Source organism: Castor canadensis, chromosome 4, assembly GCF_047511655.1.
Source record: "Castor canadensis chromosome 4, mCasCan1.hap1v2, whole genome shotgun sequence".
Lineage (NCBI taxonomy): Eukaryota > Metazoa > Chordata > Mammalia > Rodentia > Castoridae > Castor > Castor canadensis.
In genome coordinates, this window is record NC_133389.1 from 113,703,662 (window position 1) to 113,716,723 (window position 13,062).

Below are 13,062 nucleotides of genomic sequence, written 5' to 3' on the forward strand. Positions count from 1 at the left end.
CTCAACCAAATAGCAGCTCAGAGTTGTCAGGTTAATAGAAATGATGATAATTCACATTACACAGAAGTCACTGCTATTTGAATAAGCAACTATTCTTGTCTTTTCCAAATTGGCTCAAAGGTACCATGTCCACAAGGAGACTAAATGAATTCTGCAGACAGGAAGGGTGTGACTGGTTCCACTTGTGAAAGGGTTAGTTGGGAATAAATGCATGGTGTCCATTGAATGTTGACCATGTGCCCAGCCATACCCCACCTACAGGAACCTGTATTCAATCTAAGCTTAGATTATAGATATAACTGATCGCATCTACTGCCAAGCATGGCCTGGTTTTTCTTTGCTTCACAAAATAAGGCCTTATCTTTTGACACACGTCTATCCTAGTGATGATACTGAGGGGAGGCCTGAAGGCCAGTAGGGGTCTGCTCCATTTGCCTGTTCATCCATCCATCCATCTACCCATCCAGGAATACCTATCTGAGTGTTTACTGAGTATTGGGCATTTTTCTAGACATTGTGATTATAGCTGATTACTTGGATAAAGCTTCTTGTCTCTTGGAGTTTGCATTTGTGATAGGCATAAGCCATCAACTCAGGAGAAGAGAGAGTTATGGGTGATAAGCAGAGAGCGGATGGATCTGAAGGTACAGACCTGCCCTATGCTAGAACTTTAAGTTATGGGTCACTTTGTAGAGATAGGGGAACCTAGAAAAAGCTCTTACATGACTCAAATATGAAGCAGCATTTGACATCTTTGTAAAGAACCAGCAGTTCACCCATTCTGTGTGGTTGTAATGAAGCCACCAGGAAGACCGTTCAAGGACCACATGGTGATGTACACGATCAAGGGCCTGTGGTGCAGTGAGTCAGGTCTTTTGTCAGTGAGCCTTCGTGTTTCTTTTCATAGGAATGGACACGCGCTTCTGGCATTCATGTTCTCTCGACAGGAGGGCAAACTGAACCGCCAGCAGACCATGGAGCTCGGCCACCACATCCTGAAGGCACACATTTTCAAGGTGAGGTGCTCACCAATGGGGGGAGGGTTTCTTCATTGTCACTTTGCAGTTTGGGAGATTTTAGACTGCTCAGTGACATTTCAAAGGCCCTGAGTGAGCCAGCCACATCCCAAACATGACTTTCTCCTGCTCCCTAAAAGTAACCGCTGTTCTGACTTAGCCTTTTCCTTAGTTTATCATACAAGAATGAATCTAAATGCTGTGGTCGAGCTTAAATTTTTCCTCTTTGCTTTGTAAGTTCTTTCCAACCAAAGGTTCCACTTCATTTGTTCCTTTTGTTTCCTTGTTATTTATTTGTCAAAGAACTTGAGGCCCTTAACCTGTATAATTTTGAACCACTTGGATTTTTTTTGTTTTGTTTTTTTGAGTCAGCATCTCACTGTATAGTCCAAGCTGGCCTTGAACTCATGAGCCTCCTACATCAGCCTCCTGAGTGCTGGAACTACAAGTGAGGTGTTTGCCACCATGTCTGGCCCATGTGGATTTTCTGATTGTGTGCCTGTTTATCAGGGTGTAGTTTAACATGCTCCTTTTTCCCCTGAATTTCCTTTCATTAGGTAGTTGTATATAGCAGTTTAATCAGGTCTGGGTTGATTTTTTTTTTCTCCCCATCTAAGATGTCAAGATTACAAAGGGTAAGAGTTTCTTGTATCAGGAGGCACAGCATTTGTGCTTGCTTCTTATTTTGTGATGCTATCAGCCATTTCTATAGGTAATGCCTAGAATCATTCATTCAGTAGGAGTTACGATGGTGATTCTCTAATCTTATCATTTAGCCTTTCTCTAATTTACTTCTATAAAGGGAAACTTTCTCTTCATTTGCCATCTCTTTCCCCCACTTGTGTGGTTCACGTGGCAAAGGCAGGTGATTTCCTGGCCCTTGTCCAGGCGTCCTTTGCACAAATTGCCAAGTATTCAGCATGCATCCACACCCTCTGGGGCAGACTTGCATTCAAAGTGATGCCCTATATGGGAAGGAGACTCTCAGGAAGATCTATCTCTGGTTGTTTCCAGGGCCTCAGTAAGAAGACTGGAATCTCTTCAAGCCATCTGCAAGCCCTGTGGATTGGTTACAGCACTGAGGGACTGTCTGCTGCCCTTGCTTCTCTCAGGAATCTTTACACTCCCAATGTGAAGGTGAGTAGCTGTGAACACAAGGAGCAGAGCTGTGGCCTGGGCCTGTTCTTCCTCCTTCTCCAGTCCTGCCATCCCCAGCACCGGCTAGCATGTGTGGAGCAAAGGAGCTCCTATCGATGCTGTTCCCCATGTAAACCACACATTTCTCTGTTAGAAGTTTAGCTTTTGCTCTGGCAGGAAGATCTGGGTAATTGAGGCTGCTGTGTGACCACATGGCAACTGTTTCAGAGTGAATGTGTTGAGAAAGCAGTTCACAAAGGAAATTCTCTGGGAGAGATTGCCAGAGAAACAGGATTTTTTTAAAGTGCCTTGGGTCTAAATGATATCTTCATGCTTCATAGAAAATTAAGCATCCATGAGTGACATGAAGCCAAGAGAACATAGAAAAATGATGACAAGAGTTTGCAGATGAGCTGCATTTCTGACTTTGGAAAGAGTATTAAGTTGGCCAGCTTCTGAGCCAAGAACTTCTTTGCTTCGTGGTCAGTAGTTTCATGTCACAATATTCTGCTCTACTTTTTAAGGTAGATTTTTCTGTCCCCATTTAATGCAGTCTGATCATCAGAAATTCACAGGGGTCATACATTTCATTAAGGCTACAGAGACGTGTCCAGGCCTCTCAGTCCCAGGCCCTGGCGTGTCCGGCTGCCTATGGAGCTGTGGCGTGGTTTCCCAGTGAACCGAGTCTTCCCCCGTAAGTCACATCTATGAAATGATTATTGAATCTGTCCCCTCTTAGCAATACAGGAGAGCCTAACATGATCATCCAATGAAGGGCTAGGTGAAGCCCTGGTCATATTCCAGGCATCTGACATCTACTTCTCACTGATGCTCTTCAAACCCACCTGGGTAGGGGACAGTATGTACCAGAGGTGAAGCCATGGGGGACACTCCTAGAGCCTTGGGTGGCTTTCCTCCCCTGCTGTCCACACACCTGACCCTCAACATGCTCACCTTGGGGTCTGGTCTTGTCTGGTTAGAGGCGTGCTCTGCCCCATTTTCCCTTCTCTGTCTCTCTGGTAAGTTTGTGGAGTGAGGGTTTTACAAAGCTGCCTGAGGCTCCCGGGTGTCAGGGAGGACCTTGCAGTGCCCAGAGCCTGGGCATGGCCAACCCAGAGGCTGCTGGATGCAGGGTGGATGCAGACAGTGGCTTTGTAAGAATAAAAGTGCCACATTGTTCAGGTGGACCTAGCCCCCATTAGTGTCAGAGACCGAAGGGCAGCGGGCCTGTTGGATTTTAGCTTTGATTTACGCTTAGCTGGGCTTCTTGGTAGAACTGCTCACTGGGATCCCATGCTTGGCCCTACTCCATTCCTTTTCCTTAGCATATTAGTGCTCACACTCTCAACTGAAAGATCTCAGTTGTGTCCCAGCAGAGTCCTACATGCGGGTTTTTATAGACAGACAGGCAGGAAGCCTTTTTTTGGCGGGGAGGCAGGAAGAGAATGGGTGGTACTGGGGTTTGAACTCAGTGTCTCTCACTTGTTAGACAGGTGCTCTACCACTTGAGCCATGCTCCCAATCCTTTTTGCTTTAGTTATTTTTCAGATAATCTGAAATCACAGGCCTTGGACTGTGATCCTCCTACTTCTGTCTCCTGTGTAGCTGGGATTGCAGCATGAACTACCACACCCAGCTTGTTGGTTGAGATGAGGTCTTGCCAGTCCCCCCACCTCCCTGGCACGCACCTCTATGCCCAGCCAGGAAGCCATTTTTTTTTTTTTTTTTTTTTTTTAGTTCGGGAGAACCAGCTTCTCTGATCCTGATCAGAGGGAACACTTATGTTCTGGATGCAGTTCCTCTGAAATAAAGGTAGATATTTCTTTAAGTTTAGATGTCACATAATGAAGAAGCTTTATTAAGAATTTTTTTATTTTTGTAATCCCAGCTGTTTGGGAGACAGAGGCTGGAGGATCGTGAGTTCAAGGCCAGCCTGGGCACCAGTGGGTCATGTGTTTAATTCATGCTATTTTGAGGATGAGACCAGGAAGATAGCAGTTCAAGGCCAACCCTGGCAAAGAGTTTGCAAGACCCATCTTCAAAATAACTAGAGCAAAACGGACTAGAGGTGTGACTCAAGAAGTAGAGTGCCTGCTTTGCAAGCACTAAGCCCTGAGATCATTCACAAGTACTACCAAAAAATACTTTTTATTTTTCACTTAGATTTCATAAGAATTAGAGGTTAAGATACTATAACATTGTTTCATCTTTCTTGCCAGCAAACAGTAGATCTTTTGACTTCTCCATAATTAAAAAAAATTCTATGTGATAACAAACAGAAAAGAAATAGAAATAAAAATGATAATCTGTTTTTATTAACTTAAGGAATTTATGGGCACAGCACAGAAGTTGCCCGTCGCCCTCCACAGTGCTGTGGATGGAGCCCAGGGTGTACATGCCAGGCAAGCGCTCTACCACTGAGCTACATGCCCATCCCCAAAAGTTTTTCCTTTAATGCAGAGAAATCTAACGGGAAACATCATACTATATTGAATACAGGTTTTTAAGACAGCAATAAAAAGGTACAACATAACAATGCAATGAACTTGACTCTTGGGATTAGAACTCTTTCATCTTTAACATAGCACCTTTAAGAGTTGTTCATTTTTATTTGTTTTATAAAACTGGTGTCACCTACATGAATCCCATCCCCAAAATTATTTAATTTGTTATAGAATCTTAAGACTTTCCATTATCCTTCTTTTTTTTTTTTTTAATCTTTGAAGGGGGACAAAAAAGGTTTTCACAGAATCTTGAGCAAATTATAGTAATTTAAAATTATGCATGCAATTAAGGAACTTTTTTTAGCATATTAAATGTTGTCATACAGGAATGAATGTCATTTTGAGCAATAATTGCAGTTTGCCACTTTTGTAAATTAAAGTGACTTGCTCTGGAATGATTACTTAGTAATTTTGGAGGCAGGCAAGTGATTTCTAACACTTTAGCCTCCCATCACTGGGCCAGGGTTAGGACAGGCTGCACCTGGCCGGCCTGCTGGGGTCCTGTTTAGCTGGTCATTTTTGCTGTACCTTCTCATAGAACTGGCCATCAGCCAGGGTCGTGGACCTGGGAGAACGCAGGTTGTGTTTTTCTGCTTAGGAAGGAAAGAATAGGAGTGAGGGGTAACTTGGCCTAACTTTCCTTGGCTGGGTGTGGGGAAGCCAGTCATATTCTGCACCACAATTAGGCACAGCACTTTTTTAAACAGCTGCACCTCAGGAATTTTCTGGTGTACTTAGTGAAGAAAATGTGACTCCTGCCTCATAGCCAAGTTGGCCTTTTTCTCATGGTCATATCACTTGGCCTACCCCCCAGTGCCATTTTGTTTGTACTTACATTCACTAAGTCTTGAGTTTATAAATAATATTGCTGCTTCTAAGGGTTAGCTAAGGAGAGCTTCTGTGATAAAGACTGAAAACTCTGTGCTGTTGGACACGAATGGATGAACTGGGCATGGTGGTACATGCTTTTAATCCCAGCACCTCAAGGCTGAGATAGAATTGCAGGTTTGAGGCCAGAATGGGCTACTTAGTGAAACCCTGTCTCAACAAAACAAAATAAACAAATAAAAATGTATAGAATGGCCATTTCATTGCCTTCCTTTGGGCACTGAAGTCTAACTGGAGCTGCCACTTTGTTGTTGGGCTGTTCCAGGCAGGAGTGGGCTTTTTTTCCCTACCTGCTCTGAGCCTCAGTGTTCTCACCTATAAAATGGAAACAGCAGAAGAACCTCTCTCCCAGAGTGATCAGAAGGCTCAATATTGAAGCTCTTGGGAAAGAAGCTGGCGTTTTTTGAGTGCTTTGTCGCTGTGCTTCACCTTGTCTCTGGAAACTGTGATACACAAGGGCCGCAGGCACCTAGGAACTTCTGTATGTTTTGTTAGTGGCTGTAAACAGCAACTGCCTGCCCTGAGGTCTCATGGTTCCAGGTGAGGCACATCTGCCCTCCACCCTACATGAATCTCCCTGCTGCTCTGTGCTTTGAACAGCCTTTGGGCCGTGTGGACTGGAGGCCAAAACTCTTGGTCATTTGCGAACTTCCTCTGAAGATCCACAAAAGGATAATGGTAACAATAGCAATTAATATTTATTCAGCACTTTCAGGATGCTGAGTGCTGTGCTAAATACTTTGTGGGTGTGCGGGGAAGGGTGTGTATAAGCACAAATACCTATAAACATGTCTCTTTTTTGGACATTCATGTTTAATCTTCAGAACCACCCACTGAAGTAAAATTGCTTTCAACCTCATTTTTCAGTTGAGGAAGTTGAGGTTTGGTATTGTTCCCCAAATTACACAGCTGAAAGGACACCTGACGCTCAGCACCCTTGCACCTTGCCTGCAGATTCCTTTATCACTTGATGTGTTTACAACCCTACCTGTCAAGCTCTGGGAGCTTGGGAGCTCTGGGTGCCAGAGCCTCAGTCCCAGTGAAGTCAGAATCTCCACCGTGGGGCTCCCCAGCACTGGAAACGTTTATTCTCCCAGGTGGTTCCAGTGTGCATCAGGAGTAAGAACCACAGGTTATATGAAGATCCACAAACTGCGACCTAAGTACTAAAAATGCCCACAGCTTTGCACCAACTAAGGTAATGTTTTTCTCAGAAGCAGATGAGGTGTGAATCGATGACAAACATATAGCTTTGCCCCTAAACACATACCTTCCAGGAGAAGTCTTATAGGGTATGCATCATAGTACTAAATGTACACCTCCCACATTGTTTGCAAGGGGAACCTGTTGGGTGGAATGAGGTGACTGCTTATTTCTTGGAGGCACCCAAAGAACATACAAGTTGAGTAATTTTCTGAGGTCACACAGCAAATTAAAGTGGCAGACTAAGAGTTTAGACTATTTAATCCATCATCTTTTTTCTCTCAGGCCTGTGCGTCTCAAGAAGGGGTGAGGTTAGTGGGGAAAGGACATGGTAACTGGCTGGCAGAGTCATCCAGGGAATTTACAGCTATTCCTGCCTATCCCATGGTGGTCCTCAGTAGTCTTATCTATCTGCTTATATATCCTCTAAGCTCCTCTTTGTCCAAATTGGTGTCCTAGGCCTTGGTAAAATCCCCAAGTATTTCTTTAGCATTGTCCATACTGATGATAGTTATTCAAAAGGAAATTATAAACTCCTTTTATTTAGCACTTAGAGTTTAAAAATACTTAGGAATTATACTAGTGATATTTTAAAGAGTGAATCTGGTGGCTTTGTAGAAGGGATCATTTACATTGCTTGCCTGAATCTTACATTTAATATCAACATCAGAACAGGAATACTTTTTCAGACTTCTTGTCCCTGTCTCCCTTTTCTGTCTTAAAACTGGGTTGATGCTGGCCTGGGTTTGGCTACATGACAGGGTCAGCAACTGGGTGGGTCGTCAGGTAGCCAGCTGGCTCAGTAGGCCCTTTGCATCACAATGTGTGTGGCCTGTCCTTCCTTCCTTATGGATAAGCAGTGGTCCCAGTGATGTGAAAGACCTGACATAAGGGCCAGCCCTGGCTATGGTGGGGTCTTCAGTTGCCTCTCTTTTGTGAACTTCTGCCCTAGATCCAGTGTCTGATGCAGTGGGATAAGCAAGAGAGCAGAATGTGCTGAGGGCCGAGGGTGTGTGCACATGCGGGGTATACTTGGGTGTGGTATTCTGTGTGGGTGAGGACTTCTCTCTGGAGTCCTGGTACTGGAGCAAAGTCCCATAGGAAGTGATTCTTTGGCATGTTTGTCTATACAATGAGCGTTCAAATCAGAGGCCATGAGGCCCTGGCTTGCTTTGGCATTGTCTGCAATAAACCTTAGGGCCTGGTGCCCACAATAAGGGAAGTGAGGAGAAAGACCCAGAAGACCAGGTCAGAGAGGAAGCTGGTGGCCCGGATCATGAGGGATACAAGCTTCAGCAGCAGCCATCTTCAGATTTGACTGTGGGCTCTAATGAGTTGGTGTGTGATTGTGAGCTGTGGTTTTTCTACCTGATAGATTCATCTCCTACACCCATCAGTTTGTAAATATTCTGTCAGCTACTCTCCTGAACACATATCACTGAAGTGCCCTGCATTTCATATGCCTGTCATCTTCCTGTATCTTTTAATCATCCCCTTGTGTCTTTAGTCTAATAAATGACACAGTCTCTGTGGCTTTCACATTTAATGGCAGCCTGAGGACCTGCCAGGGTCTTGCAGGGGGAGTGATAGATGTAGGTTGGGACTGTCGAAGGCAACCGTGTGAAGAAACGCACTAGGCATCTTAAGAGGAGTCATTTTTTTTATACTGATCTGGAGATTTGAAGGAGATATTGATATAGCTAAAATTTGCATATGTAAAGTGATTTTATTTAAAAATTCATAGATAGAAAACTCCCCGAGACCTGGATGCAAGGTGTTTAGTGGGTGACAGGAGCAGTAATTATAAGAAAAGAGACTATTTGTATTTTCTTTTTGCTTTTTCTTACTGCCAATTATTTAATCCTGTGATGATTATTTAATTGCTACAAAAATAAAGTTTGTTTTTATTTAAGTTAAACTGTGATTTTTTTTTTTTTTAAAGTGTGCTTTCCTAAATCAACAGCATTAGTCTTACCTGGGAACTCATTAAAAATGCAACACCTAGACCTGGGTGGAGGAGCTGCACTCTGCATGTTAAAATTCTTACTTTAATTGTGATTTTAAAAACACATAATATAAACCATTTTAAGTGTACAGGTCTGTAAAGTATTTTTACATTGTTGTGTGATAAATTTCTAGAACTTTTCATCTTGTAGAACTAAGACTCTATCCATTAAACAACTCTCATGTCCCCCTCTGCCCATGCCCGGGAAAGCAACGCTCCACTTCCTGTGTCTTATGTATTTGATTACTGTAGGTGCCTCATAAGTAATGTCATACCTTATTTGTCCTTTTGTTTCTGGTTTACTTAACTTATCACAGTTTTTATATCCTTCTCTATTGTAGCTTGTGAGAATTGTCTGCCTCTTTAAGGCTGAGTGATAGATCTCCCCCTGAATGTGCCTACCACATTTTCTTAAACCATTCATCTTCTGATGGACATTGGAGTTGCCTCCATTCTTGGCCTTTGTGAATGCTACTACAGCAAACATGGGTGTGCAAATAGTTCCTCAAGAGCCTACTTTTAATAATTTTTAATATCCAGTAGGAACACCTTATTAACAGATTTATTACACACAGTTTTGACCACTCGCAGTAAAAAAAAAAATCAAGTTTCAAAAACAAAAAATTTAAATTCCTGTGCATGTATTACACGGCTCAGTTGATGCAAAGAAGCAGTCAGTCAGTCCCATGTTATTGTCAGTTGTGTTGAAATTGTGTAATCTGCTAAGTGTTTCCCTTCCTTGATTTTGTGAAATAGGCTTTCCAGAAAGCAAAGGATGCCCGAAAGCAAGGACAATGTTAATGTGCTTAAATTGAAGTGATAAAGAGAAAATTGTAGATTTGTTGAAAGTCGGCATTTCCTTAGTGAAAGTTGGGTGATGTCATGGGAAAAATGAAACAAACATCTGCAGTACAGTACTGAACTCTGTGCATCCTGAGCATGCAGTATTTCCTCAACAGTGATCTTGGAACCATGTACCAATGGATTCCAATGGTCTGCTATACCCAGAGTGGGATTTCTGGATCATATAGTAGTTCTAGTATTAATTTTTTTTTTCCCCAAGGCACTGGGGTTTGAAATCAGGGCCTAACACTTGCAAGGCAGGTGCTCTTACTGCTTGAGCCACTCTACCAGCCTTCTTAATTTTCTTGAGGAACTATAAAACAGCTTTCCATTGTGGCTGCCCTGTTTGATGTTCCCACCAGTGAGCATGTACATTATTCACACATCCCTTGTTTGATACTGGGGCACAAACAAGTTTGAGATCCACTAGGTTAAAAACAAAAAGTTGAGACTACTGCCCTTCTCCACAGATGCTGTTGAAACTAAAGTGTATATGAGTAGTTAATCTTGTTGGGGGACATTGTCCAACAGGTGAGCCGCCTCCTGATTTTGGGAGGAGCCAACGTGAACTACAGGACAGAAGTGTTAAATAATGCCCCCATCCTGTGCATCCAGTCTCACCTGGGCCATGAGGAAGTTGTCACTCTACTCTTGGAATTCGGCGCCTGCCTGGATGGAATGTCAGAGAATGGCATGACTGCACTCTGCTATGCAGCAGCTGCTGGCCACATGAAGCTGGTGTGTCTGCTGACCAAAAAGGGGGCAAGGGTAAGCAACAGACTTCCCCACTGTGGGGAACTACAGCCAGGGCATGGGATGGGTGGGGAGTCTCTTCCTATCATTGCTGGAATTGTTATCTTGTGGGCTAGTCTCGCTTGCTTTCTCCTTTGTCAAACTGCAGGGAAGTGAGAAAGTGCCGCATAGAGAGGGTAGAGCTGTCCGTGTCAGCTTGGGGGAGGCAGTCTCAGGAGAGAGGTGGACCATGAGTTCATGCCTCAACTATTTCTCTACTTATTATTGTCCGAGATGAGGCACCAGGGAGCCTCCTGTCCACTAGTTGCGTAAGTAGAACCATCCTCACACAGCCTGCAGGTATTTACCTAGAACTTACTATAGAGTTCAACATAGCCACAATTGGTTAAAAGGGTCTTAAGTGTTTGCTTTCTTCTCCGCCTGCTCATGTGAGTTCTGTGCTTCTTAGAAGCTCTGTGCTTGAGTTACAGGAAGTAGATGGCCTGGAGTCTTTGCTCCACTAGCAGCTGGTATGTTGGGTGAGTTACTGAGCCCTTAAAGCTCAGTCTTCTCATCTGTCCAGCAGGAACCACAGCAGAGTCTTGCTGTGAGCAGTAAATCAAGCGATTACTACTATCAGTTGGAAACAACAGTGGGTTGCTATGCCAGTTACTTTAGAATGGCCAGTGCTCCCAGATTAAATAAGGATGCTCAGCTCACAGGACTCTTCCTTCAGGTTTACTATAAGCACTTCATTGCCAAATCTAATAACAGATAAGACTTTGTAATGGTCTTTTGCCTGCTGAATTAATTAGGATATTTGAAGGTCAACCAAAATAAACCCACTAAACGTTAGACTTCTAGTAGCATTTGGAGACTTCATTTCTCTCTTTCTCAAAAATCTAGGGTTTGGGACGTCTAAATGTGAACTCCTAGAGGGGAAATGTCTTGCTGAACCTTCACAGCACGTGTCTTTTTCTTCCTAATTTTTTTATTATTGTTGTACTGGGGGTACATTGTGACATTTACAAAAGTTTTTACAATATATCAAAGTTAACCCCCTGCCAACATTCTCCTTTATGCCCCTTCCCCCCATTTCTGGAATAGTTTCACAGGTCTGATTTTTCTACTTTCTTACGTAAGTGCATAATATTTTTACCATATTTACCCTCACCCAATATCTCCTCCCCTCCCACTGGTACCAACCCCAGACAGGATCTTTTACCTTCCTGTTCTCATTTTTTAAAAAAAGACATTTTTGTTTGTTTAAGATATCTATACAGGGAGTTTCATGGTGACATTTTCATGTCTATGTGTATTGTTACCTGAATTGGTTCGTCTTCTCTATTTAACTGCTGCATTTTACATGCCTCCATTTCCAGCTCCCAACTGTCCCTTGGTTTTATTCTGAGGCCAGCAGGCCCCTCCTATCACAGCTGAAAACTCACTTGAAGGAGGCCAATAGTCATGTTGGTTGCTCTTACAAAGCCCCTGAGTAAGGATGCAGGGCTCCCCAGAATCTGCAAACACAGCAAGCCTAGGCCCTGTGCTCTTCTTCAGTCCCAGTACTGCCTGGGTTTAGATGGGGATGATGGGCCGCCTGCTACCTTTGGGCCTTTAGAAGGTAGGCAGCACTCACAAACTCCCCCTTTCTGACTAACTGGCCTCCCCAAACTTTGTAGGCTCCACTTTTACATGCCAGGATGTCCCAGGTCACCTGCCTGCATGCACTCCTCTCCTGGCCTTCCTTGTTCAGAGCTATATTCTGTAGATGCCTCCCTTTCTTTGATTCCCTTGGTGAGCAAGGAGCTGCTCTCCTCCCCCAAATGGCAGCTCTTCACAGCAGCCTGAGAATGCTCCCCATAAGTACCCCATCGGGAACAAAGGGCTTTGTCAAAGATTTTGGTCTATGCCTTCATACATGCTACAAAAGAAGTTGGGGCTCCAAGTAATTTGCCAAAGAGACATTTGGGTGTGGAGAGTATCTTTGTGGAGTAATTAGTGTTCTAAACAAAGATTCAGTGCTGTCCAGGCAGGTGAGCTGGATTGTGAACCCACATCCATTTATGATAGGGTGCAGTTTGCACATGGCCTTGGGTGCACTGGTGTTCTTAGAGTAAAGGGATGCTCACCCGTGCTCTTCCTTTGCTCCTGCCCCTCAGGTGGATCACTTGGATAAGAAAGGCCAGTGTGCACTTGTCCACAGTGCACTGCGGGGCCATAGCAACATTCTCCAGTACCTATTAACCTGTGAGTGGTCAGTGGGTCCTCCCCAACCTGGCACACTGAGGAAAAGCCAAGCTCTGCAGCAGGCACTGACAGCGGCTGCCAGCATGGGCCACAGCTCGGTAAGTGGACCACGGGGCTCCTTCCTGGGAAAAGGGAAGCCCTGGCCCAGTGGATCACTTGCTTTGGTCAGTCACCACCTTCCCAGTTGTGAGTCTGTGATGCACTCAAGGAATGAAAGAAAATAAGGAACTAGCTGTTGACTTCTGTTGACACCACATCCTTCCTACAAGTGAGCCCATGGTCGCATGCCCACACGAGGCCTCTCAGCTATGCTCAGGCTCTACTCTTCCTCCTGTTTCTCTCTTCCTTCCCTGTTCTACTTTTACCTTCCACCCTGCTGTCTTATTTTTTTCCCTTTGATTCATTCTTTTGTCCTTGTAATCTTAAAAAAAAATCACAAAGAGTCCTAGTTCTAAAATCATTCTTGAGTATTTGAAGGATTTTT

At 43.9% G+C, this 13,062-nt stretch overlaps 1 protein-coding gene across 21 annotated transcripts in view; it reads left to right on the top strand.

Annotated features, from left to right (window-relative positions):
- The window catches only part of Tanc1 (tetratricopeptide repeat, ankyrin repeat and coiled-coil containing 1), a 259,962-nt gene that overhangs the window by 209,946 nt on the left and 36,954 nt on the right, over positions 1 to 13,062 (top strand). For all 21 annotated transcript variants that reach the window (XM_074070867.1, XM_074070878.1, XM_074070870.1 and 18 more), the window contains 4 exons: positions 908 to 1,016; positions 2,031 to 2,153; positions 10,128 to 10,364; positions 12,491 to 12,676. In XM_074070867.1, coding sequence (XP_073926968.1) covers positions 908 to 1,016; positions 2,031 to 2,153; positions 10,128 to 10,364; positions 12,491 to 12,676 — 655 coding nt within the window. The remainder of the gene's footprint in view (positions 1 to 907; positions 1,017 to 2,030; positions 2,154 to 10,127; positions 10,365 to 12,490; positions 12,677 to 13,062) is intronic.